General features: G+C 61.0%; 1 protein-coding gene across 1 annotated transcript; it reads left to right on the top strand.

Moving 5' to 3' along the window:
- HTRA3 (HtrA serine peptidase 3) lies at window positions 1-27,205 on the top strand. The gene is made up of 9 exons (XM_065914426.1): window positions 1-622; window positions 13,595-13,694; window positions 15,263-15,485; window positions 17,330-17,524; window positions 18,645-18,677; window positions 19,640-19,754; window positions 22,633-22,681; window positions 24,399-24,494; window positions 26,083-27,205. The coding sequence occupies exons 1-9, from the start codon at window positions 238-240 to the stop codon at window positions 26,246-26,248; spliced, it is 1,362 nt and encodes a 453-aa protein (XP_065770498.1). The 5' UTR covers window positions 1-237; the 3' UTR covers window positions 26,249-27,205.

Here is a 27,205-nt window from a genome sequence, read left to right as displayed (position 1 = left end):
CGGCTGCCCCGCAGACCATCGGCCCGGCCGGCACGGGGCGCCTCTCCAGTCCCGCTCGCCGCCGCGTTCCCCGCGCCCCGGGCATGTCCCTGCGGTCCCGGCGCCCGCCCGCCTAAGCCCGAGCCGCCGGCGCAGGTGGCCGCGTTCCCTCCGTCGGCGCTCGGAGCCGCGGTCTCGGTGCGCGTCCCCTCCCGGGCCCGGTTCCCCGCGCTGCCGCCCGCCGCCGGCCGGTCCGCCATGCAGGCGCGGGCGCTGCTCCTGGCCGCGCTGGCCTCCCTGGCGCTGGCCCGGGAACCCCCGGCCGCGTCGTGCCCGGCGCGCTGCGACGTGTCGCGGTGCCCGAGCCCGCGCTGCCCCGGCGGCTACGTGCCGGATCTCTGCAACTGCTGCCTCGTCTGCGCCGCCACCGAGGGCGAGCCGTGCGGCCGCCCCGTGGACTCGCCGTGCGGGGAGAGCCTGGAGTGCGTGCGCGGGCTGTGTCGCTGCCGCTGGGCGCACGCTGTGTGTGGCACCGACGGGCACACCTATGCCAACGTGTGCGCGCTGCAGGCGGCCAGCCGCCGCGCGCTGCAGCTTTCCGGGACGCCCGTGCGCCAGCTGCAGAAGGGCGCCTGCCCATCGGGTAAGCGCTCGGCCGCCTGGGGAGGGAGCACCAGAATCGCTGGCGGGGGTGGGGTGGGGGATGAAGAAGCGTCTCCTGGGAAACGGGGCTCAGAGCCAGGGCAGAGTGCTCCCCAGGGAAGAGCGCTCCCCAGGGAACAAGTGACTATTACTTTTAGAGATCATCTAACCAGGCTTCTGGTCTTCAGGTCCGGGAACTGAGATGGGGAGTGCTGTCCCCAAGGTCACAGAAGTAACCCACCGTGGTGAGACCAGGGGCTCTCTGACCACCCCAAGGGGCCTGGTGTGCCCAGCATTTCTCCAGCCTCATTAAAATGTACCCACCTTGTGTCTCGTTTCCCCTGGTCCCCATATCCCTGGCCTGCCTGGGTGTTGGATGCAAAGCACTCTTTCCTGGCCTTCGATGTCTCAATATTCAAACGCAGTTGAGCCACATGTAGTGTTTTCTCTTTTTTGTACTACATTTAAAATGCATCTCTGGAAGGTCGTTTAGTAATGGTGAGCCAGCGTGTGGGGTCTCTGGATTGTGTGTGGGGGCTCCGTGGGGACAGGCCATGGGGTAAGAAATCTCTCAGTCCCAGCAAAGCTTAGAGCATACGTGCATGTTTGCTAAGTCACTCAGTCCTGTCTTTGTGACTCCGTGGACTGTAGCCTGCCAGGCTCCTCTGTCCATGGGATTCTCCAGGCAAGAATTCTGGAGTGGGTTGCCATGCCCTTCTCCAGGGGGTCTTCCCCACCCAGGGATGGAAGCCACATCTCTCATCTCTGGCCTTGGCAGACCAGTTCTTTACTGCTGAGCCACTGGAGAAGCCCAACCTTAGAATAGCCCCCCCAACCTGGGGTTGGCTCCAGATGGCCTCTTGCCACACAGGTTGACCCTGTGAAAGAAAATGCTAGAAAACCCTGCTGTGCCCATGCTCGTCTGGGGCATCGCTAGGGAAGGCAGGCTCAAGCGTTGGTTCCTCAGTGCTCTGAGGGCACACCCTGCACTGAGTTCACCGCAACCGAGAGGAATCGGGCTCTGTGTGTCCTCAGCCTGCAGCAGCTGGGGCGACGCTAACCCCCAGGACGGGCTCCGCCACGGGGCACGGGGCCACCTGGGGGGCCGGGGAGCCTGGAGGGGCTGAAGCGCCAGCTCTCCTGGGAGGAGAAGCAGTGTGAACCGCCACATGGAGACCTTACCGTGTGTGGTGAGCTGGGTCGGGGAGAACATGCAGCCATGCAGAGCAGCTGGTGTGCAGGGGGATGTGTGTGTGCGCGTGTGCGGGTGTCTGCGTGTGCATGTGCCTGCATGTGTGCATGTGTGTGCACTTGTGTGTGCATGCGTGCATGTGTGTGTGTATGCGTATGTGTGTGCACGTGTGCGTGTGCCTGCGTGTGCATGTGCCTGCATGTGTGCGTGCACTTGTGTGTGTATGTGTGCATGTGGGTGTGCATGCGTGCATGTGTGTGTGTATGGGTGTGTGCATGTGTGACACCAAGGCTGCACAGCTTGGTAGGGACAGGACCACGCATGTCCCATGAAGGTTGTACCTTAGACTTCACCCTTAGGCCAGGCTTCCCAAATCGGGTCTGGGATTCTGAAAGCAAGTGTCCTGGGGCCCCAAAGTTCTGGAAAGTAAACTCCAGCCCTGCAGTGGGGAGTCACAGTCAACTTGAGTCTATCAGAGCTCCTGAGAAAACCTGCAACAAGGTAAAAACAAAAACAAAAAACTCCAAAATGATGAAAACCCAGGGTTTCCCAAGAGAACTTCAGCAAAGAGCTCCTTCCTGGGAGAACGCACGGGACCTCCCCCTGGCATGCGGGGTTCCAGGGAGCCTGGTTTGGGAAGCATTATGTGGGATTAGCCATGATTATATGGGACAGCCTCTGAAGGGTTTTAAGAGAAGTGAGGGTGATGTGGTCAGGCTTGTGCTTGGATTGTGCCCAGGAGACTGCGGACGTGGGGCCGCTTGATGTCACGGCAGGGGGGACGTTATCATTTACTGTGCGCCCACCGCACCCTCTGCCTTGGGGCTCAGAGCCAGCGGGCCCATCTCAGGCTATGCTGGCGGGTCAGACAGGCAGAGGGCTCAGTCTGGGCCTGGCGTGGGCACCCCCCAAATCCAACTCTCCCAAGTAGTGGATGCTCTTAGAGGCAGGCTCCAGGGCGCCAGGGGCTGGAGTGGGTTGGAGGTGGTCTAGGCATTTTGAAGCCTTAATTTTCTTTAATAACTATGAAATGTTGTATTCTTTTTTTAAATGTTCATTTACTGGGCTGCACCGGGTCTTAGTTGAGGCCCAGGGGATGTTTAGTTGTGCTTGGTGAGCTCTTGGTTGTCGCAAGTGGGACCTAGTTCCCGGACCAGGGATTGAACCCCCAGCCCCCTACATTGGGAGCACAGTCTTAGCCACTGGACCACCACGGACGTCGTGAAACCTTTCTTCTTGGCCAATGGAGTCCCGGCTTGCGAAGCCCCTCCTCTGTGTTTCCTGCTGGCTGTGGGCTGGTAACAAGGCCCCTGCAATGAGGCAGAGCTTGGCTGTGTCCTGGAGAAACTCAGACATTGGGGGAGACACGGGAGGCTGAGCAGAGAACAGTAACCTGGCGACCAGAGGCAGACGCAGAGGGCTCAGGGGCTGAGTGAAGGTCACCAGCTGGGGCCGTTCCTGCCCCTCCTACTAATGCGGTGCCGCCTGCGAGGTCCTTGTCCTCAGTTTCCTCATCTGTAAAGTGGGATGACTGCTCAGTCTTGGGGAACTGGTGCAGAGAGTAATGAGCTCCAGCAAGCAGACACGTGCCTCTAATGAGCGGTGGACCGACGGTCCGTGTATTTTGTGTGTGATGAGCACGCTTCTGACTCCTCCCACCGCCCTTTCCATCACCTGGCGAGGCCTGGGAGGCTCCCCAGAGGCGGAGCTCTGGTGCTGAGCCGCAGGAGATGACCCGGGCTCTCTGGACGTATGGATGGGTAGGATGCAGGGAGACGGGGAGCCGGGCAGAGGCAGAGGGACTAGCGCACCAGGCGGGCGCGCAGACCACAAGCCCTGCCTTCAGAGCCCCCGGGGGCAGGGGGCACCCAGAGGGGCTGCGGCCACTGGAGGGCGGGGAGGGGCGGCCTCGGTGGGCGGGGCGGCCTCGGTGGGCGGGGCCAGACGGGCCCAGCCTCCCCTGGGCGCCTTGCACAGCGGGTCCGTGCGCTCCCGCCCTTGCTCCCGGCGCCCACCGAGCACAGGGACCTCAGACACCCGGCTTCCCGCGAGGCAGCAGGGGCAGAGTCCAGCCCCTGTGGGACTGGAGCCGGTCCCGGGCTCCGACCGGCGCCATCTCACTTGGCGAATCCGTTCCTTACTCATGCGCCCCAGATGTGCTCACAGAGGCTGGGAAGGGCCAAGTGATAGGGCTGAGGTCACTCGGCTGGGAAATGACCGAGGCGGGCCTGGCCCGGGTCTGGCTGGCGCTCTTCTGCAGGCAGAGCGCCAGCCCCTGAGGTCTGGGGTCAGGGTCAGGCCTGGGTCTCCAGCGCCAACAGGCTCAACCTCTGTAGAGCATCCTGGCAGTGTTACCCACCCCCCCTGCCTTCCTGGGGCCTGGTCAGAAATCACCAGGTGACCCCCACGTGTCGCGGCAGGTAGAGGGCTACTGTCCTCAGCGTCTCCCCCCTGGACGTGAGTCCTGCGGCTCCACCCTCACTTGCCTTTGGACGCACCTGGGGTCCTGTCTCCAGCCCCCTCCTTCCCTGAGCCAGAGTCCTGTGTCTCAGCTGGCCCTTACCCTCAACCCCAGGACTGCCCCTGGGGAGTTTAGGTCAGAAGCCTTCGTCACCCCTTGACCCCTTACTTCCCCCCATTCCTCACTCCCTGTCTGCAGGAGGGTCCTCAGCTCGACCTTGAGATGTTCCCCACAGGGTCCCTCCAGCCACGCTGGCCTCCGCGGACCTGTGCCGCCTCCCTCATCCTCCCTTTGGTCACTTCTTCACACGGCGGCCAGGATGAATCTGTGCTGCCCATCAGGGGTGGGACCTCTGCAGCAGTTCCCCAATGCCTACCCTGACCTCCAAAGCCCTGTGCTGCCTGGGCCTGCCCACCCCTCCAACACCGTCTCCTCCCCTGCTCCAGCCACACTGGTCTCCTTTCCACCTCAGGGTCTTTGCACGTGTGGTGTCGACTGCACCAAATTCCCATTCCCTCACCTTCGTGGGACCGAGTCCTCAACTTGCCTTAGCCTGGATGAGTGGCCCTCCCTGATTGCCTGGGTAATCCCCTTCATCAGCCTCATGGGCACACCTTGGGGACTCCTCTGAACCACCGCACATTTCTTCTCTGACTCAATGCCTTATTTTCATCTTGCGGACGTCTGGTCTGTTTGTTCTCTGTGGGCCTGGTCCAGCAGCTGGGCTCGTTTGGTGCCGTTGGAATGAAAGTCCAGCCCATGTGGTGGGTGTTCCCTCCTTGCATACCCCCAGTGATGGTGGGCTTACTACCTACCCGGGGAGCTTTTGCGCATTCCCATGTCTGTGCTAGGCAGACGCTACATGTTGGGGATGAGTATCCATCGGGGGAGAGTAAATCCCAGAGCGCTGCGTCTGCGTGGAGCAGAGGTGTCCCTTTTCACAGCCTCTGCTCACAGCTGCAGACCAGGAGGCCTGCGAGGCTGCAATTAAGTCAGACTTTCGAGCCCCGGGGCAGTTCATTCGTCCTCAGTCGCTTCGATGGTTGTCCAACCCTGTCCGTGGGATTTTCCCAGCAAGAAGCCTGGAGGGCAATTCACAACGTGGCATTTAATCATCGGCTTTTATTGTTCAGCCCCAGAGCAGGTGCCAGTGGAGACTCTGGGATCTGTTTACTTAAGAGCTTTGTTGACTTTTCGGTGTTTAATCCTCTTAGCAGCTTTGTCTTGTGCTCAAGACTCACAGGGCCTCCACCTCTCCCCTCCCCCCGCCCGGACCAGGGACTGAGCTGCAGCCTCTCCCGGCTCCTGAGGACCCGTGAGGAGCCAGGGGTCCGGCCAAGAGGGGCTTAGGGCCCGGACTGCTGTGCCACCATCCTTTCCCAGCCAGGGCTTGGCCTGGATGGCACCCTCACCCCGCCGTGCTTCCTACAGGGCTTGGCCTGGATGGCACCCTCACCCCACCGTGCTCCCTAAAGCTAGTCTGGAGGTGCGCTGGGATCCCACAGCACCCCATCCGGTCCTGTCTTCCCCAAGGCTGTCCCCTTCCCACGAACCTCCACACGGGACTCCCACTTGCCTTTGGGGACCAAGCAGGACTTCCCTTGCAGCCTGCCGGCTCAGTACATCCTGGGCTCTGCTTGCTGTCCACCGCCACCACCATCACCAGCCGAGTCCCTGTGAAATCCCTGGTCATCTGTGCCGTGAGGGACAAAGGACAAATGGTTGGAACTCAGGGGGAGAGAGAACCCATCTTTGGGACGGGGAGGGGGAGCGTTGAGGGAGGGCTTCTTGGAAGAGGTGGCACCTAAACTGCCATGGAGATGGCAGATGCAAACAGAGCCCATGCAGAGGAGGATAGCAGAAAACGCTGAGCACAGGCTGGAGGAGCCGTGAGGGTGGCCCATCATCAGGAAACGAGAGACCCCTGAAGCTCATGGGCAATAGGTGTGCAGAGCAGGGTACAGGGGCCCAGACTGTGGGAGTCTGTTGCCTGAGTGGGTCTGAGCTTGGCTGACAGCCGAGGGGGACAGGCTCCAGAGGCTCTGGGAGCTCATGACTGAGGGGGGCAGGGGGCAGGGTGGGGTGGGTGGCCAGGCCTTTCCTGAAAGAGCAGGTTTGGAGGGCTCTGATTAGGTTCTGGCGTGGGTTCTGGCACGGAGAGTGGCCAGTGGGGGACGGGCTTCCATGGCAAGAGCCTGGCTGGTGAGCGGCTCTGTCCCTGCATTGGTACCGTGTTGCTCTATTTGCATCACTGAGAGGGGACAGTCGGTGTTTGGGGCAGGGCCGCAGGCTTATTGCCCCTCCAGACTGTGGGGCCCCCTCCTGACCTGCGGGGCCCGTGGAGCCCCACCCCAACCCCATCCAATTCCAGGTCTGAGCTGGGCTTCAAGTCCACATCCCAAGGGGACCCAACAGGGACCACCCAGCCACTTGAGGGATGAACTGCCCCGAGTCCGTCACGCCGCGAGCGTTGTTCCGGGGAAGCTGAAGCCCAGGTGTGACTGGCTCAAACCGCTGACGGTGTCCACCTGGCCTGACACATGCCCCCTCGGCTGCCAAAAGCAGAGAGTCACATGGCCTCCTTGCAAGCCCGGGGTTCGTGTGAACCGGATGTGGTGCGGTGGGCTGCTGGCTGAGTCCCGCCAGAGGGACTGAAAGCAACCTCCTCCCGAGCTGCTCTGATGGAGGGAAGCCAGCAGGCTTTACCAGGGTCAAGGGTGAGACCTTGTGCTGCAGGCTAAATGCCCGTCGTGTCTGGATGTGTTTGTCATGGCCTTTATAAGAAAAGACCCCAGCAAGGTACAGTGGCCTGCCCGAGGTCATCAGGTGGGAAGGGACAGCTCTGCCCTGAGCCTGGTCCCTCTGACTGTCCTTGTACACCGGGCAAACCTCCAGCACCTTGAGGAAGTAGCCTTCCAGCTTAGTTCTGATAAAGGTGTTAAATAGTTGGAAAAAGAGTGAAAGCACAGACTCCTTGCCCTAGAGTAGCACAGACATGTCCAGGACATGTGGGTGTGTGCCTCTCAAATAGAATGCCAGGTCTGCTGCAGAGGGTAGCAGGGGGCCCCCCGGAATTGTGCAGTGCACAACCTGCCCAATTGTATGCTTTAGCCCTCTAGCAGAGCCAGGACTGAGACCCAGTTCTGCCCCAGCTCAGCCACTTCCCGTGGTGAGGCTCTGCAAGTCTAGGCTCTCCACACCTTCAGCTTCCCCATCTGTGAAGGGGGGACAACAGACCCTCCTCCCTGGATCGTTGACAGTCGATGAGATAATTTACCCCAGTGTAAGGGCTAACAGGCATTAGTGGGAACAAACCTGAACGTTGCCAAGTGGATGTTTCTGACATGAATGGAGTTTATGAGAAGGAAGCAGGGCCTTTGAGGGTGGGGAGGAGCCAGAAGGCAGCATTGGCAGAAAGGCTGCCACGTGCCAGGCCTTGCCCATGGGGGTTCCCCTGGCCTCATTTAGCCCCCACGTCACAGCTGAGGACCGTGAGCCCAGAGGAGTCAACTGCTAGGCCAGTAGGGCAGGGAGGGCTTCCTGTAAGAGGAAGATCAGGGGGTTGACCCCACCTTAGCTTGCAGGCGGCCCGGAGTCCTCCCTGGCCTGTGGGGCCCCTTCAATAAAGTGCAAACAGGCTGGTGCCAGAGCCCTCTGCTCCGTGGCGTTGGCCACAACCGCAGTGGGATTCACAGCTAGAGGAGCCGGGCTGACCCCAAGCTGAGGACGGGCCATGCCAGGCTCTCCTGGGAGCCGGACAGCCCGTCACCCTGGACAAGGACCAACGAGGAGAAAGAGACGTGTCAGGGGTCGAGGGGCCTGGCTGCCAGCCTTGCTGGGTGCCCTGACCTCTGAGCCTTTTTCCTCGTCTGTACAATTGTGACGATCCCTGCCCTGCAGAGAGGCTGTGAAAATTCCCCGAAGCCCAAGTGCCCGGAGCCTGGGCTGGCGTGGCCCGTGGAGCGGAGGTCTGGCTGCAGCCCTCAGCCCTGTGTTCCAGGGACGGGAGGCTGGGGGTCGCAGACAGCAGGGATCCCCCCTCCCCCCCATCCCACCCCAGGAGCCGCAGCAGGATCTGAAGTCACCGTCTTTGGCTGCAGGGAGACAGTTCACTCCGGGACAGGCATGTTTTCAAGAAAAAGAAAAACACAGGCAGGGAGCCATCCTGGGAACTAATTAGATCCGGAAGGCAGCCCCTGGGGCTACAAAGCGGCCCCTTGTGGGTGGTGGGTGGGGCCTAGGGGTGTGGGCGAGAGGCCGCGGAGAGGCCCCTGGGACCGTGCACCCACTCACAGGGCCCCTGTTCCCCGTAGCTCTCTGCTCACTGCCGTGGGTCAGGGGCGCCCAGACCACGGGGACATTCTCGAAGGACAGGTCTGGGAGGGGTCACACAGGGCCTTGGGCCCCAGATGACAGAGCCTGGTCCCTGAGCCCACTGAGTCAGGCAGGGCGGGCTCCCCAGCGTTAGTGTGTTGGCCTGGGCCTGGGGGGCCGCAGGAGAAGCGGGGGGCACTGCAGAGCTTGCGTGCTTGGGGAACCACAGCTGAGGGCCCCAGGAGGCCGGTGCGGCACTAGCGAGGCTGCGGGCGTGGGACGCGGACACCCCAGTCCCCAAGCCCTGGTGAGAGCTTGCCGTCTGGCCTGCAGGCTATAGTCAGCATTGTGGACAGGTGGGCTCAGCGTGGGACCTTGTGGACACCTGCTGGTGACCCCTCCCTCCTCAGCTCTTAGCTGACCGCTGGGTGATGGTGGGGGTAGTGGGGGAGCTTCTGATTGCAGAAGGCAATAGAAGAATGGGCAGTGACCTCCGAGTTAGAGGAAAAAAACTGAGCCTCAGCCCTGGCTCTGCCTGTTGTGTGCTGGACGGGTAAGGTGTACAGTCGGGCAGGTTGCGCACTGCACAATTCCGAGGGCTGCCGTCATGCTGTGATCTCTGTTAATAATGGTCCCAGAGTTGTGCAGTACACAACCTGTGCGGCAATACGAGTGGCCCTGGGTGGGGGGTCTGGGCCAGTCCCTCTGCCATCCTGGGCCGGGACTTCCCCGTCCATTTCCCTGGCCGTCGTAAGTATCCAGAGTCAGCATACACAGTAGGTCCTCTTTCAGGGTCCGCCACTGTCAGCCATCCCGGAAGCCCTGCCGCCCAGAAACGCAGGAGGAGGGCCCCGGGCACACTCGGCTCTTCTCCCGTACCCGGGAGGTGCCGCTGGACCCCTGGCCTTGGGAGCTTTGCTCTGATGTCAAGTTCTTCCTGACTAGGACTCCCAAGGCCTGCGGACTACAGCTTATTTTTGAAAACACACACACACACAAATGCTAACAGCTGAATCTGGTCAAGACTGACTGTTGACTTCAGAACTTTGGCTCCAGGACAGGGTGAGGCCGGGGTGGGGGTTGTCAAACCCCCCCCAAATAAACAGAGTCTGCCTCCCAGCCGTGGGGCCCGAGGTTTTCAAGTGGAACGCGGCGGTGGGAACCGCGTCTCTCATTTCCCACTGATTCATGGGATGATTCATCCGTGTGTGGGGAGGCAGCCCAGGAAGCCCGCCCTGCCCCACCTCCCACCCCATCCCCACCACCCACCTCGCCCGATTAAAGGGACAGAACCTGGTGCGGGGTGGGGGTGGGGGGCTGTGAACCATCCCGCTGACCCAGGAGCTCTCGGGGTGCGCAGAGTCAGGGAGGGCAGAGCCTCAGGAGGCAGCAGGCCTGCGTCCACCCTCAACTGTCTTCACCTCCAGCCCGTTTCCTGGCATGCGGCTCCCACGGCGAGACCTGCTTAGCGGGCTGAACAACCTTTGTGGAGATGTTTGCATACCTACTGTGTGTTGCTAGATCAGATGGGGTCTGGCAGAGCATCCCTGCCCTCCATCCTTCCCACCCTCCCCCTCTCAGGAGCCGCCTTGGGGGTCGCCTCTGCTGGTGACAGCTGGGCTGCGGGGCACCCCGACAGGTCTGCTGTGTCCCAAAGGGGCTGGTGCGCGGGTGGGAGGTGAGCCTTGCCCGGCTTCTCCCTGGGGTTCCTGCAGCCACCGGGGCCCTGCCACCTGCCTGTGGGCGCGCTGGAGATAAAGTGCAGCCTTCCGTTCTCACACTCACCAGCCCAGCTCACAGCACCCCCCACACACACACCCCACCCTGACCAGGCCTCCCTGTCTCCCGTCTCTGTCTCACTTGCCTGGGGGAGAACCTTCAGAAAATCCACAAACCCCAACAAAGTCACCCGTCACCCTACCTCTGCCCCAAACGGCCGTCGTGAAATCTTTTGGTGTGTTTTCCTGCCAGCCTGTGGCCCGTGAATATTTTACAGGGGGGTTTTGTTTTTAAATCGTCCCATGAAGTTGAGGGTCGCCGATTTTAACTCATCTCTGGAGAGGCTGCATTGGAAAGAACAGCACCTGTGGGGCGGTCCAGATCTGCAGGTGGCCGGGTCAGTGGCTCAGCAGCTTGGTCAGCTTGGGGCGCACTCGGCTGGCCAGCGGGACCTGGGCTGGATCAGCTGGCAGGGAGCAGACGTGCCTAAAGCTCTGTGGGGTCCCTGAGATCGGGGATGGAGTCAGAGTCCCAGAGGTCGGGGATGAAGTCCCTGAGGTCGGGGGATGGGGGTCTCTAAAGTCGGGGGATGGGGTTCCTGGGATCAGGGATAGAGTCAGAGTCCCTGAGGTTGAGGATGAAGTCTCTGAGGTCGGGGATGGGGTCCCTGTGATGGGGGACGGGGTCCCTGAGGTCGGGGACGGGGTCCCTGAGCTTGGGGGTGGGGTCCCTGAGGTCGTGGGATGGGGTCTCTGAGGTCGGGGGATGGGGTCCCTGAGATGGGGATGGGGTCCCTGAGGTCGTGGGACGGGGTCCCTGAGGTTGGGCCGGGGTCCCTGAGGTCGTGGGATGGGGTCCCTGAGGTCGGGGACGGGGTCCCTGAGGTCAGGTCACGTGGGTCCCATGGTAGCACGGCCTCTTCTGACCTGATGCTCTCACCCTTCCCTCTGCCTTGCTCACACTGGGCCTGGTTTGCAGTCGGCTGGATCCAGCAGCAGCTGCCCTCCTGCTGTGTCTTTGCACCTCTGTTCCCCCCCACCCAGCGCGCCCTTCCAGGCACTGGACTCCACAGAGCACCCTGGGCCTGCCTCTGTCCCGTCGCTGGTCACACGGTGCTGGCCAGCCACTGGCCTGTTCCCAGCACTGGGTGTGCGCCCAGAAGCTGCTCGGCATCCCTATGAGAGCGAGCGCGGCGGACCGGGCCTTATGCCGGGAGCCCCAAGGAGGATCTGGGAGAAACCACCACGGGGCTGCCTGGAGGAGGCAGGCTTTGAGCTGCACCCTGGGACAGGCCAGAGCGTCGTGGTAGGGGGCACTCGGGAGAGGTCCGGGTGGGAGGAGGCACAGAGAGGTGGGCGATGGAGCCGGGGGTGAGTGGCCCCACCGGGAGGGGTGATACCTGGCCTTGCCCATGTGGGCTTGCCTGTCCCAGCGCAGAGCGGTGGAGGGCACGAGCCTAGGCTAAAGAATATCCAGGCCTAGTGCCAAGCCCTCCCCTGCCTGGGTTCTCCGGGAACCTTGGTGACATGGGGATTGCCTGGTAGGGGAGAACCTTGTGAGACCGCAGAACCTGAAATGACCCCTCCGCCTTGAAGACAGACATGAATGCAGGTTCCCAGCGCCCTTAGACGGGGCAGCAGAGCTAGGCTCAGCCCCCACGGGCTAGCAGGCCGGTAGCTTCTTCTCCAGAATTTCGGGGACTGTTAGCAATCCACCTGGAAATAAACATGCTGGGCATCTGCGTGTGTTGGGAGCCGCAGAGCCCTGGCCTGGGGTGGGCCCCAAGTCTGTGACCATGACCTCTGAACCTGAGACGCCACCCCTCCACTGGGCTCTGCCTCTGCAGGGGGGCCCCTGGTGGCCCGCAGTTTGATCGTCAAGGAGCCAAGAGTGGGGCGCATCCCAGCTAGGCTCCGGCCACCCTGGACAGGCGGCCTTTGATTCAGGCTGACCGCGGGAGGCTGGGCCCTCCATGGTCAGTGACCATGGGCTGATTGAGAGGCAGACATCACAGGATCGGTGGGGTGGGCCCTCCTCGCCTCCCCTGACCACGGAGCCCAAGGCAAGCTCTACTCTGGGCCCCGAGTCCCAGTCGGGCTTCAATGCACAGTCAGGACCCTTGTGGGGGTGGTCCGGGGGAAGGGAGGACCCTAAGGACAGGGAGACCTGTGGCCCCATCCAGAACCTGGCTCTGCTCCAACGGAGTTTCCGTTTTTCCACCTTCGGGATGGAACCGATGACCCCTGCCCTGGCCGCCCCCTGGACAGCCGGGGAGATGAGTCTGGCTGTGGGTGGGGACCTCACTTGTCCACAGAGGCTTCCGAGGCCCCGATCGTGGGCCTGCGCTCCTTCCCGTCGCCTTGGACAGTCAGGAAAGCCAGATTTTCTCCAGATCCTGGTGCCCGGTCACTTCCCAGAGACCCTCAGCTGCGGAGCTGGGCTTTATGGGCTGAGCCCTCTTCGTTCAACACCTTCGGGGAGCCTTAAGGTTTGCAAGTCACGGCCTGTTCCCGCAGCTCTCTAGGGCGGGCAGGGGTGGAGAGGCCCAGAGACTGTAAGCAATTTGCCTAAAGCCACACAGCTGGAGCCCAGCCTGGCGCTCCTTTCAGGCCCTGGGAGCCGCTTACAGGCAGTGGTGGGCAGTGTGGGCTCCAGATAACCCTGCTGTCCAGTGGGGGCCCTGAGAGACCCCAGCACGTACGCCCGCAGGGAGACCAAAGGGGCTATGGGCCTTGTGCCACCCACACGCCTCAGGCCTGTGGTCCCGGCAGGCGGCTGCTGACGGCAGCAGAAATCTGAGCCGGTGAAGGCTCTGGGGAAGGTCGCGAGCTGCCTGGCAAGGCGGCCTGGGGCCGGGCCAAGCTCGACACACACAGAGGGGCCCTGGCAACTCAGACGGCGGCAGCCTGATGTGGCCCAGGAGGGGGCCGCCCCACGGCCGGGGAGCGCCCACCCAGGGGGCTTCAGCCGTGACCTTGTCCAGCCACTGCACAGGCCCAGGGCCTGCAGAGACAGGCCAGAGCTGCAAGCTGGGGTGGGGTGGTGGACGGTTTCCTCACGCCAATACACTGCTGTCTCGGAGAGAAAGGGCAAGGGCCCTTGGCAGCTGGCCCAGAGAGATCCAGCCCAAGCTTTGTGAGAGTGCTGTGTGGCCCAGGATAAGTGTCCTGACCTCTCTGAGCCTCTCGGCCGGCCTGGCGATGTGAGGTGGGGAAGCCCGGCGTCCACCACCCTGATCCTGGCGGTCTGGCCTGCACTAATGCACCTGGTTCTTCCTGCCAGTGTAGGTCTCCACCAGCTGACCAGCCCGCGATACAAGTTCAACTTCATCGCCGACGTGGTGGAGAAGATCGCACCGGCTGTGGTCCACATAGAGCTCTTCCTGAGGTGCGTGGAGCCCCTCGTGGCCCGCCCCCACCATCTCCTGGGCCCAGCCGAGATGCGACCCTAGCCCCGGGGTGGGGGGGCAGTAGAGACCAGAGTGGCTGTGCAATCCAGCGGACCTCGATCAGACCTCCTGGCCGCGGCTGCCCTGGGAGGATGTCCCTCCCCAATCCTGATCTGGTCACCGTGCGGAGGGGCTGAGTGGCCAGGCTGCCCGGGGTAAAGCCTGGCTCTGCCCTTCCCCGGCCTGACCCGGGCGGCTGCTTCATGTCCCTGGGCCTGAGTCCCCACCTGTGAACTGATGTGGGCAGGAGGCTGACCCCTCTGAGCCTCAGTCTCCTCATCTAGGAAATGGGCTGACACCGCCTCCCCTGAGCCGGGCGGCTGCCGGCCTTGTTTCCCCACCTGTGACCTGGGGGGGGGCTCTCTCTTGTAGGGTGGCCGGGAGCACGATGTGACTCGGCCCCTGGCTCCGTGGGGGCTCTTGGGGACCTTGGTTGTCCTTGACCTGCTGGGGAGGTGGCATTTCTGCATTTCCCAGAGATCCGCTCTGCTGTTCCTCCCCGCCCTGCCCCATTCCTGCCCCCTAACACACACACACACACACACACACACACACACACAGAGTTAGACCCTTTATGGCTGGGGTCTGTCCAGCAGCCTCGGGCATGGATGACCTGCCCCATCCCCGCCCCCTAACACACACACACACACACACACACACACACACACACACAGAGTTAGACCCTTTATGGCTGGGGTCTGTCCAGCAGTCTCGGGCATGGATGACCTGCCCCATCCCCGCCCCCTAACACACACACACACACACACACACACACACACACACACAGTTAGACCCTTTATGGCTGGGGCCTGTCCAGCAGCCTCGGACATGGATGACCTGCCCCATCCAGGCCCCAAAGACAGAGGCGACCCTCCCAGGGGAAGGCTCTGAGCCTTCCGGGACTTCTGGGCAGACAGCCAAGGCTCAGGAGGGAGGTGGGAGCACGGGCCCCTCAATGTTTACGACCTTCTCTCTGTGCAGCTGGAGATCTGGGGCGCTGACGTTCCCCAGGGACCTGCTGAGTCCCGCGGAGCCATGTGCACACCCTCCTGTCTTCCCTATGGCTTATTGACCGACTGCCTGCAGACGGGCACCCTGCTCGCTGGAGCAGGTGGTGTTGGCCCATTTCCCAGATGGGGAGACTGAGGCTCAGAGGGGTCAGCCTCCTGACTGTCCACAGTCAGGCAGATGTAAGTGGGGACTGGACCTGAGGTTACAATCCTGGTCTGTCTGGCTCCAGGGCAGGAAGTGCCTGCTGCATCATCATGGCGCTGACATTCACAGGCCTCATGTCTCGTCCTTGCAAGTGGCAAGTCACAGGTCATCGTCCCCCTATCTGTGGCTGTGAAATGAGTCCAGACTTAACGACTGGCCAAGGCCACAGCCAGGAGGCGGCAGAGCCAGGATTCAATCCTAAGGCCTGGTGGATGCTCGTCTCCCTTGGCCCCTGGCTGTGGCCGCCCCACCCGCAGTCCTGACCCAGCCCACCCACCTGCCTCCCCCACAGACATCCTCTGTTTGGCCGCAACGTGCCCCTGTCCAGTGGCTCAGGCTTCATCATGTCAGAGGCGGGCTTGATCGTCACCAACGCTCACGTGGTGTCCAGCACCAACACCGTCTCGGGCCGGCAGCAGCTCAAGGTGCAGCTGCAGAACGGTGACACCTACGAGGCCACCATCAAGGACATCGACAAGAAGTCGGACATTGCCACAATCAAGATCCACCCCAAGGTGAGTGGGTTGGGGGGGGCGGTGTGGAGCCCTTCCTGGACCCTGGAGCTCAGAGACCTCTCAGCCCCACTTTCCCGTCAGACACTCAGAAGAAACAAGGCCCTTGGGGACTGGCAACGTGTCCTAGTCTTGGGTCTTGTCAGACTAGAACCCCAATATCTGGACACTGCCCTTCAGGCCCTAAGTGGCCTGTGCAGGGCAGAGCAGGCTGCCTTCCGGGAAATGTGCCGCTCCCACACGGAGGGTGGAGGATCTCCAGGGCTGGGGACACTTCCATTGTCCCTCCCAGGCTATTGTGGAGATGCCACTGTCCCCCTGGGGGTCACAGAAGAGGCGACGCCCTCCTGCATGTTTCTTGGTGTTCAGCATTGTGGTCCCGGCTCCACGGGGCACTGTGGGCTCACCTGGGGTGACCTGTGCCCGGCACACGCCATGCAGTCCTTGCAGGGGGGACGTGCCCATGTGGGCCGGTAAGTCCAGCTTGGTTGAGCTTTCACCCAGCTTCTGCTCTTTCTGAATAAAAGTTGCCAGGATTTGAGATGACCAGTGTTTTGCAACGAGGCCTCCCCTTGCCCGGTCACAGGAGAGGGAATTCAGAGACTCCATGAAATTGTCCTAACGGAGACCCTTGCCCACTTTCAGAGCCCTTTCACAGTCGTTCCTGAGCCCAGGACACCATCTCTATGTTGGAGACGGGGAAACTGGGGGTGACGGGAGGGCCGTACTCAAGGTCAGAGGTTGGCAGACATTTTCCGTGAAGCGCCGGACAGTGAACAATGTAGGCTTCGCAGGCCCTGTTGTCTCTGTCGCAACCTCTCCACTCTGAACCGTCCTGGGAAGGCAGCCACAGGTCAGACAGATGGCTGGGCTCCGGTCCAGGGAAAGATGTGTTTACAGAAGAGGCTGCTGGATCTGACTGGATTTGACCAAGGGCCGCAATGTGCACCCCCTGCCTGAGGACCCCCGTGGGGAGAGGCAGAGCATTTAGAGTCCCGGGTGGGCGACCGCTGGGTCTCTCCCCTTCCAGGCGCTGGAATCTCCCCCTGGGGAGTGGAGGGGTGCATCCTAGCAGCCACCAAAGATGCTGGCAGGGTCAGTAGAACCAGGTGCCCAGATATTCCCAGTGCCTGCTGGGGTTCTCCTGACTGCAGGTCTGACTCCCGGCCCCCAGCCCTGCGTTAAACTGGGCTCTGGGGAAAGTGCTGACCCCTCTGTCCCCTCTGGGTCCTCGTCCCAGATGCCGCTCCCTGGGTCCTCACCTGGGACCCTGTGTGCCTCTTACCGAGGCTTCACTGCCCAGCAACATAGAATGTGGCACACTGAGGCTCCATGCCTCCCACGTGGGCACAGCTCTCAACACCTGCTTAACCCTCACTTGTGTGAACAGCGTTTTTCCTGTTTATCAAGAGCTGCTGTGAAGAACAGAAAACTTCTCACTTGACTTGGAGGCAGACAGTACACAGGGGACGCTTCTGACACGGGAGGAGGGGCTGGATGGATGGAGCCCACGGTCCTGAGGGTCTGCGGCTCAGCGTCCTGACCTCTGACCTCCTCCAGAGTCAGCAGAGGCCCCTGGGATCTGGGCGCGGCTGTGCCCCCGGCCATGTCCAGCCGGACCTCTCTGCGTCCTCCCTGCCATGGACCCTGTGGCCTGCCTTAGGGAGGCCTGTGGTCGCTGTGAGTGCCAGCCCTGGGCCTGGTGGCCCCCAAGGGTCAGCCAGCCTTGCATTGGCCTGCCGCTCTGGGGACCACCCTGCCGGGGGCCTGGCCATAATTTGGCTCTGGTCCCACCAAAGGCCCGCCACTGAGCTGCTTTTCCCACGTCCTCCCTGCCTCCTCCCCAGAAAAAGCTCCCGGCGCTGCTGCTGGGCCACTCGGCAGACCTGCGGCCCGGCGAGTTCGTGGTGGCCATTGGCAGCCCCTTCGCCCTGCAGAACACGGTGACCACGGGCATCGTCAGCACAGCCCAGCGGGACGGCCGGGAGCTGGGCCTCCGGGACTCGGACATGGACTACATCCAGACGGATGCCATCATCAACGTGAGTCTGCACAGCGGCCTCAAGATCGGTCCCCAGAGCCCCGCCCCAGAGCCCCACCCCCAGAGCCCCGCCCCCAGAGCCCCGCCCCAGAGCCCCGCCCCCAGAGCCCCGCCCCCAGAGCCCCGCCCCAGAGCCCCGCCCCCAGAGCCCCCAGAGCCCCGCCCCAGAGCCCCGCCCCAGAGCCCCGCCCCAGAGCCCCGCCCCCAGAGCCCCCCAGAGCCCCGCCCCAGAGCCCCGCCCCCAGGGCCCCGCCCCCAGAGCCCTGTCCCAGAGCCCCGCCCCCATAGCCCCACCCCAGAGACATCTCTGACATGTCCACTGGCTGGAAAGTTCTTTCCTTACATTAAGTGCAGCTCTGACTCCAGGGACTTCTGCCGTGGGCACCAGACTGGTCCTCGCAGTCTTAGAGGCCGCAACCCTGATCTGGGACAGCCCTTCAGAGTTGTAGAGACGCAGCCAAGGCCTCAGAAATATCTTTGCCTAAATCACACACCCCGTCAGCATCATTATTACTACTACTGTCGTCATCCCATCGGATGCCACCTCTTGCATTCACAGAGCCCTTTGCCCAGACCCCCAGCACCCGCCGCCTCTCTGCTTTACCATGGTTCAGACCCTCTTCTGGGAAGTGCTGGTCTTTGAAAGACTTCTCGATGCCAGTGGGATGAGAAGCGGTGCCCTGTCCTGCATCCGCCGGGGAGGGTGGAAACACGGATGAGAGGCTGGAGGGAACCCGTGGGGTCTGGGCGGACGGCACCGGCCAGCTCAGACCCTGATGATCAGAGTTGGGTGTGCACTGGGCCGCCGCGGGCCTCAGCCTTCTTGTCTGTGGAATGGGCGCTGAGGCCTTTCAAGCCTGTGGTGTTCAGTCGCTTCATCGTGTCCGACTCTTTGCGACCCCGTGGACTGTAGCCTGCCAGGCTCCTCTATCCATGGAATTTTCCGGGCAAGAATAGTGGAGTGGGCTACCCTTTCCTTCTCCATTCAACCCCGTTGCGGGAGGAAATTCAATTACATGTTTCTGGGCCAATTGGATGGTAGTTTCTGAAGAAAAAGTTTCAGAAACCCTCCAGGAGGGGAGATTCGGGGCCCGGCTCACGTGGTATTTCCTCCCCTGCAGTATGGGAACTCCGGTGGACCGCTGGTGAACCTGGTGAGTGTCCCCTAGAGCAGGAGCCTCGAGTTTTCTGGGGCCCTGTTCACACTGGGGCGGGCGGCACAGCCTCGAGGGGGGCTTGGGACCCAGAACATGGGCCTCGTGCCTTCACACCCAACGGTCTGGGGGCCCCGGAGGGGGATGCGACCCCAAGCACGTGCTGCCCCCAGGGGAGCTGGTGCTGTCGGAGGAGTGAGGGAGGTCTGAGAGCAGCAGGACCCGTGCCTGTGGTGGGCCTGGGGCAGGGGACACGTGTCGGGGGCCGGTCCCCTCGTCATCGTGTTGACGGGGGAGGAGCTGGGCTTACCACACACCCCGGCCCCCCCAGGCTCCCTGGGGCTGGCCCCTGTGTCTGGACCATGTAAGGATGGACATGGGGGGCGGGGGGGTCCCGCAGGAACGCTGGGGCAGGGGTGTCTGCCGGGCACCCCGGGAAGAGGTGCGGCCAGGAGTGGGGTCTCAGGTGGCAGATCAGCCCAAGCTGCACCCGCCTCCTGGGGGGTGCAGGACAGGGAGGGAGCCCAGCTCGAAAGGGATGAACAGTGGAGGAGGCTGGGGGCTGCCCTGGCCCCAGGTCCCCCCACCTGCCTCTCGAAAGAGGGGATAGAGGGTCCCCCAGTCCTAACCACATCCCTCTCGGCTCCAGACCCCCAGAAGGCTGGCTGGGGGGTGTCCTCGGTCAGTAGGCGCAGCTTCTCAGGGGCAGGCTGTAGCTCCCCAGATCAACACTCTGCAGTGATGGAGCTAGGGGGTCAGGTGTGGAGGCGAACAGCGGGAGAGGTGGGGGCCCCTGACTCAGACCTGGACCCCGGAGCACCTTTAGGGGGCTTCTCAGAGACGGCACTGACGGCCAGGGCCGCCTGTCTGGGAACCGAGTCGCACGGACACACTGCTCTGCCACTGAGCCCAGTGGCCGCTTGGGTTCTCAGAGTGACCACCCGCTCTGATCTCCTGCCCAGGACGGCGAGGTCATCGGCATCAACACGCTCAAGGTTGCGGCCGGCATCTCCTTTGCCATCCCCTCGGACCGCATCACGCGCTTCCTCTCAGAGTTCCAGGACAAGACTGGCAAAGGTACGGAGCCCCCACGTGGGGTCAGGGACGCTGTCCCAGGGCTGAGCTCACAGCCTCCAGCAGCGCCAGGCGATCCCGCAGTGCTCTGTGACGGCACCCACTCCCCAGTCCGCCCTGATGTCCCGAGACCCCCACACCTCAGCCTCTCTCCCATCCTCTCCTCACCTCATGACGATGATCTCCCCCACGCCTCTAGACTGTCCCCTCTGGCTGGGGATCATCTCTCACCTCCCACCTCCTAAGGTGGTGGCCCCCAAATTTCACTTGTCTGAGTTGCTCCATAGTTGTCAGAACCCAGATAGAACCTCCTTCTATCCCATTAACCCATCTACCCTCCCACCCACCAACCCATCCACCCATCCACCAACCTATCCACCTCCTCACCAACCCTCCCATCCATCCATCCTTCCTCACACCCAGGCACCAACTCATTCATCCATCCACTCATCCCTTCCTCCGCCTACCCTTCCTTTCTACCTTCTTTTTCTTGCTTTCCTTCCTTCCATCCTTCCTTCTGTTCATCCATCCATCCATCCACCCCTCCTGCATCTTTTTATCTATCTAGTTTTTGAGATTATGGTTTTCCTTCTTCGTCTTTTGATATGGTAAATTTCTTTGGTTAGTTTTAAAATATTAAACTATCCTTGCATTCCTGGAATAAACCTCACTTAGTGGTGATGTATTATCCTTTTTGATATATTGTTGGGTTTGATTTGCGGAAAGCATTTCAAGACTCTTCACATCTATCTTCATGAGGAATGTGGGTCTAGCTCTCTTTCCAGTTCGGGTGTTGGGATAATGAGTTGCGGAGTGGCTTAGGAAAAACACTCCCTCTTCTACTTTCCATTTTCTACTGCAGTGCTGTTTTACTTCCGATACATCTGGTCAGCAAAAAGTAGGGTTTCCCCCTGCCAAGCAGGATGTCTTACAATTTAACTCAATTCTGACACTGTCTACCCAGAGATAGCATCAGACCCCACAAGTTAAGGGCTCAGTCCTATGACTGCCCCAGCCCTGCCTTCAGATGCCCGTTGTACACTGTGACGATAAAATCAGAATTGCCCATGACCCCTTTCTCGGGTTGGATCGTTTGCTAGAGCAGGAAAGCTGTTTGCTCGAGAGATAGCCAGTTTATTGTAAAGCATACGTCTCAGGAACAGCCTGATGAAAGAGACGCGTCGGGCAAGGTGTGGGGGAGGGGCGAGGAGCCCACGGTCTCTGGGTGCCCCTCCACACGATCGCCAGCCCAGAAGCTCTTCAAACCCATCTTTTTGGGGTTTTGTGGCGGCTCCATGACGTAGGCATGGTTGACTAAGCTACTGTGTGTGTGTGTGTCTCCCAGTTGTGCTCGGCTCTGTGCAACCCCATGGACTGTCGCCTACCTACTGCAGACCATAGCTCCTCCGTCCGTGGGGTTCTTCAGGCAAGAATACTGAGTGGGCTGCCATGCCCTCCTCCAGGGGATCTTCCCGACCCGGGGACTGAAACCAGGTCTCCTGCATCAGAGATTCCTTACTGTCTGAGTCAGTAGGGAAGCCCATGCAGGGTTATGGGGGGTATCTGTTTCTTCTTGAGTGAACTTTGCTAGTTTGAAATTTTCAAGAAATATATTCGGTTTACCTCTGTTGTCAAGTTTATTGACGTCTAGTTGTTCATATTCGTCTCTTATCTTCTTAATACCTATAGAATCTGTCGTGATGTCACCTCTCCCATTCCTGATACTGATCATTGTGTCTTTTCCCCCCTAATTAGTCTGGCTAAAAACATCAATTTTATTGATTACAAAAAGTCAACTTTCGGTTTTCATTTATTTTTTCCACTTTTTCCGTTTTCTATTTCTTTGATTTCTATTCTTTATTGTTTCTTTTCTTCTGCCTACATTAGATTTCATTTGATCTTCTTTTTCTAGTTTTAAGGAGAAGGCTGAAGTCATTGATTTGACATCGTCCTTCTTTTCTGATATTGGTACTTTAGTGCTATTAATTCCCCTCTAAGTACTGCTTTACCTCCATCCCATAAAGTTTGGTACATTGTATTTTGTTTTGTTTTTTCAATTTAAAATGCTTTCTAATTTCTCTTTTGATCTATTCCTTAGAGTTGGGTTTTTTAGAAGTATATGTATTTACTTTCTAAGTTATTGTGACTCTTGCAGATAGCTTGTAGTTTAATTCCATTGTGGCCAGGGAGCGTGTTTTTAGGACATGACATTTTAAAAATGTGGTGAGACTTGCTTAAGTTTGTTGTTCAGTCGCTCGGTTGTGTCCGACTCTTTGTGACCCCATGGACTGCAGCACGCCCGGCTTCCCTGTCCTTCACCATGTTTAGGTTTGGACTATGTGAAGGCTGTTTTGGGGTCTAAGACATCTGCTGCGTCACAGACTGGAGAAGCTGCGGGCCTGGAGCTACCGCCTCAGCCTCTGTGTTGCATTGCCCCAGCCAGGGGGCCTGCCGCGTCGTTAGAGGTCACTGGGTGTTATCCATTAATACCTGGCTTATGGAGAAGGCGGGAGGAGGTGACCAGTTCAGATCAGAGCAAGGCAACTCAGGGAGCCTGCAGGATGGAGGCTGGGCCGGGGAGCGCCTCTGCCCACTGGAGTCGAGTGGGGCCCAGCAAGGGAGCAGATGTCAGAGCCGATGTGGGTGAATGGTGCCTGGCGATGCGGGTGGGCCTGAAGCCACCAGATCAGAACCAGGACCTCTCCCAGGCCCTCAGGAGCAGCCAGGTGGGGAGAGGCGCCTCTGGGGAGAGATCACACAGGGGCTGGGCTGGCCCCAGGAGGGTGGCCCCTGCTGCCTTCTGCTCCTTAGCCAGGCCCCTCGGGGAGCACTGCGGCTTTCATGGTGGCGCTAACCAAGTCCTGACACGCTCTGTTTCTAGACTGGAAGAAGCGCTTCATCGGCATCCGGATGCGGACTATCACGCCAAGGTGAGAGTCCAAAGGACGCTGGCGCCCAGCGCCCCTCCATTCTCGCCCCTCACCCCCACCCTCCTCCCGGACCCTGTCCCCGATGTGCCTGGCCACCGGCAGGTGCTCCCATGGACCAGACACACCCAGGCTTCTGAGCCTTTGCTCGGGTCAGTCCCTCGGCCTGCAACGCCTTTCCCCCTCAGCCTGATCCAAAGGACTCTGTTCAGGTGCTCCTCCTCCAGGAAGCCTCCCAGATTAGTTTCCCTGGGGCTACCATAGCAAATCACCCCCAAGTTAGTGGCTTAAAACAACAGAAATTCATTCTGTCAACAGTTCTGGAAGCCTGCAGTCCAAACTCAAGGGCTCAGCAGGGCTGCTCTCCCTGGATGCTTCAGGGAAGGGTCCTTCCTTGTATCTCCCAGCTTCTGGTGGTTCCAGGTGTTTCTTGGGTTGTATTTGCATCACTGCAAACTCTGCGTTTCTCATTGCATGGTGGGCACAAAGCCCCCAGATTAGAGCCAGGACACCTCCCAGGCTCTCAGGAGCAGCCACGTGGGGAGACGTGACTCGGGGCATCTGATCACCCGGGAGCTGGGCTGGCTGAAGGAGGGTGGCCCCTGCTCCCTTCTCCCTCTCGTTTCTCTGATAAAAAACACCGGCCATCGGGTTTCGGGACCACCCTAAGTCAGGCTGATCTCATCTCGAGATTCTTAACCAGCCGCATCAGCCAAGTCCCTATGTCCAAACAAGGTCACGTTCTGAGGCCTGAGCAGACTGAACTCTGGGAAGGGGACACCATTCTCCCTCCCCGGAGGCTGCTTCAAGGGGCGCAGAGTCTCCTCGTCACTTGCACAGTTGGGCTTCGCTCCTCAGCTTGCACCGGGTCCCCCCGGTGTCAGAGCTGCCCACCCCAACCTTGGCCACCAGCTGCTTGTGAGCTGGGACTGTGTCCTGCTCACCCTCAGGGCCAGGACTATAACAGAGCAGGTGTCTGCAAATTCTGAGTGCGGGAAATAGGGGAGGGGCTGGGGAAGAGGAGGGGCAGGGAGGAAGGAAAGGAGGCCGAAGGGAAGAACCTGCAAAGCCCAAGGGTTTGGAGAAGGAAGAGGTCAGTGCGCTGGGGGGCTCTGGGGAGAACTAAGCTCACCTGAGTGACCCTCCCACCCACACAGTCCCTAGGATGACCTTCCTTCCTGTGTCGGCAGCCGTTCCTCTAGGGAATAAATCTGAAAGCAATTTGGAATCAAGACCAATGTGCCAATTTACCGTCTAAAGGTGCTATTTTTCTCTTCCGTCCAGCTGTCCATCACACCGTCCTTCCAGGCTTCTGTGTCTCCACGTTCACCCGTTGTCTGTTCATCCTCCTTCCGTCTGCCCACCTATCCGTCACTCTTTCCTTCCCTCCATCCCGCCATCTGATCACCCATCCCTCTGCCTTTCCTTCCCTCCTTTCCCCTCCTGCCACTCATCCTCCCATCTGTCCATCACCCTCCCCACTCCACACTTCCTACCATCCACCCTCACTGAGATTTCTCTTGAGGAGCCCGAGTTGAGTGGGGGTCACAGAGAAGAACCAGTGACAACCCAGAGTGGTCTGTGGCAGGACCGGGCAGCGTGGGGGCACAGAGGAGGCGCCTCGTCCTGGGTGGAGGAGGGGACGAGGGGGCAGCTTTGTACTAAGAAGTCAGCTTAGAGGCCCAGAAGAAGTGCCTTAACGGTGGGACTGTCTTTTCAGTTTGGTGGAGGAGCTAAAGGCCAGTAACCCAGATTTCCCGGCGGTCAGCAGTGGGATTTATGTGCAAGAGGTTGTTCCGAATTCACCTTCTCAGAGGTAGGCTCCACCGGAGGAAGCAAGGAGGCTGGGCGGCCAGGCTCGGGGCCTGGGCTGGACTTGACTGACCTTGCATGACCTTGAGCTTCCTGGCAATGTGGTGTAACGTGAAAGTGGCAGGCAGGATCCTGGCCAGTCCTTTAAGCTGGGCTCAGGCTGGCGGGTGAAGGCCGTCCCCTCCTTGGCCCAGAGTGTCCTTCCGTTTGGGTCTGGAGAGACAGAGTCGTGGAGGTCCCCGCCCCGAGCTGAGAACCCCACGCCAGCCTCACTCTCACCAGCCTCGCGGGTCAGCCTGGGTCTTTACTGGCCAGTTTCCACATCTGCGAAATGGGCATGATTCTGCCTACTCTTCCGCTCCCACGAGACACTGTCAAGATCAAATGGGGGACAAAGGCTTGCTTCCTCGGAAACCACTGAATACGGGAGAAAGGTCGAATGTTGCAGCACGGTGGGCTTAAGCAGGCCGTGCGGGGGTGATGGCACGCGTGAGCCTGCGCCCTGGGCCCGCTCTGAACACGCGCCTGCCGCTCCTCCTCCAGGGTCCATCTCTGCCGTGGGGGTGCTCCTTGGGATCCTGCTTCTACACTGCAGCTTCGGGACCAAGACGTTGCCCATGTGGGGTCTGGGGCTCCTCTAGGGGTGCGTGGAGCCAGGCAGGGGGGTCCCCCTGCCCCTTCAGCCCAACAGGACCTGTTTTCTCTGTTTCGTGTGCTGGACTGGAAGACGCAGATCCCTGGGGTCTTCCTGCCCTGAACACGGCCCCCGTGCTCAGCGCGCAGCCGGCCTGCTGTAAACTGTCGAGATACAGATCTGTGATGCCAAAGAATAGTCACCCCCAACTCAAGCTCTCTGTTCGGGGGTGCTGGGGCAGCAGGCAGGCGTCAGGGAGAGTGGCCACATGCAGGGCACCCCGGACAGGGGAGCTTGTTGGGGACGGTGGCCGCGGCTGCCCCGGGCTGGGCCATGAGCTGGGTGTTCCAGGTGCGTCCCCTCAGGGGCTTCTCACTGGAGCCCGTGAGGTGTGGGCTCTCAGCCCATTGCTCAGATGGGAAGACTGAGCTTTGACGCAGTCATTCCTCTGAGGCCACGCAGCTCGAGCATGTGGATCTGGGTCCTGTCACCCGTGAACCTGACCTCGGTGCCACCCTGCCTGCCCTCTGGATGGAGGGGAAGGTCACGGCAAGTCAGGTGCAGAAGGGCGCTGGCCTCGCTTGCTCCAGCCCTGACGGGAAAGTCTTAGCAACCGCAGCAGTGGTGGAATCAATACCTTGGACCTCACTGTAATTTGCAAAGAGTGTCCCCACCCAGGGCTGCAGTGGCGGGAACCGAGGCTCACGGGGCCATGTCCCTGGCCCAGGTGGGGAGGCCACAGCCAGAACGTGACCCCAGCCCCTCCGCTGTACAGAAAAGCCGACCGGCAAAGCGCTAGCCGCTGGTCGGACAGTGGTCTCCGCCTGGGGTGAGAGCCTGGTGGTCAGCACCCTGTTCTCACCTGTTGAGTGACCTTCCTTAAACCCGCGGCTGTTAGAGGCGCCCAGCCCCGGCCTCTCGGGGATGAGCTGTGACCGCTTATCTCTCCCATTGGCAGGGGAGGCATCCAAGATGGCGACATCATCGTCAAGGTCAACGGGCGGCCCCTGGCCGACTCGAGCGAGCTGCAGGAGGCCGTGCTGACCGAGTCCCCCCTGCTGCTGGAGGTGCGGCGGGGCAATGACGACTTGCTCTTCAGCATCGCGCCCGAGGTGGTCCTGTGAAGGCGGGGCCGTCTCCCCCCCACCCCGCCCATCGCCGAGGACTGGGGCCCATGGGCCAGCTCCCTCCAGAGCCACTGCCCCCCCACGGGATCAGGACGAAGGACCCGGGTCGGTCCTCAGCACAGCCAGCGGACTCTTCCCGGCGTCCAGCACCGGAGCCACAGGCTGGCTGGGCGTGGCCAGGGGCCCGCATCTCAGCCTGCATCACAATGCCCTGGGGGGCAGTCCAATGCCCATCATCTCCACCAAATGCTCCGGAGGACCCCTCCACGTTCCCGGACCTAGAAGACTCTTATTTCCCCCAAAGCCCCTCCTCTCTCCCGCATTCCTGCCTTTGCACCCGAGCGTAGGATACCTCTCTGTAAATGCCCGCCGTTCCTTCCCCACCCTCACCTCCCCGGCTCTCACTGACCAGGTCTCGGGCCCCCAGCCTCCTTCTCTCCCCCGGGCGCCCATCTGTGCCCCCAGCTCAGCGCCCATCACCTTAAATGACCAGGGCTGTCTGCCTGGCTCACCTGCTCCCACTGAGGAGTCGGGCGTGGCGGGTCTGGCTGGCAGCTGGCACGGTGAAGCGTCCCCTGATGACCTAGCTGAGCCCTAGGGCCGCCCAGGTGGGAGGGGAGCAAGCAGAGAAGGAGCAGAGAGTGTCTGCCCCCCGCCCCTCGCCACCGGGAGGCTGGCCTGTCCTCCCGGAGAGGACCCTGGGGTGGGGCGGGGTGGAGAGGTGCGGAGGAAGCTGGGACCCGCGGGCAAGGGGAGGCGAGGACTGAGCCGCCGGCCTCCCGAGCCGTTCCGCAGGCAGCGGGGCCTCGTGGCGTCCCCGGGAGCTCAGGCAGTCCCCTCTCGGCGGGGAGCCTGTTTCCAGGTGACCCTGTGAGCTCCCCAGGGCAGTCCGGTCCCCGAGTTGCTTGTACTGTATGTTTCTCTACTGTATGGAAATTAAAGTTTACAAGCACA

Source organism: Muntiacus reevesi, chromosome 22, assembly GCF_963930625.1.
Source record: "Muntiacus reevesi chromosome 22, mMunRee1.1, whole genome shotgun sequence".
Classification (NCBI taxonomy): Eukaryota; Metazoa; Chordata; class Mammalia; order Artiodactyla; family Cervidae; genus Muntiacus; species Muntiacus reevesi.
This window is presented reverse-complemented; position numbering and strand designations above follow the sequence as displayed.

Coding starts and splice junctions, on each gene's coding strand:
- HTRA3 (XM_065914426.1), top strand. CDS start 238: ATGCAGGCGCGGGCGCTGCTCCTGGCCGCGCTGGCCTCCCTGGCGCTG. Junction 19,755..22,632: donor CCAGGACAAGACTGGCAAAG/GTACGGAGCCCC, acceptor CTCTGTTTCTAG/ACTGGAAGAAGCGCTTCATC. Junction 24,495..26,082: donor CCGAATTCACCTTCTCAGAG/GTAGGCTCCACC, acceptor TCCCATTGGCAG/GGGAGGCATCCAAGATGGCG.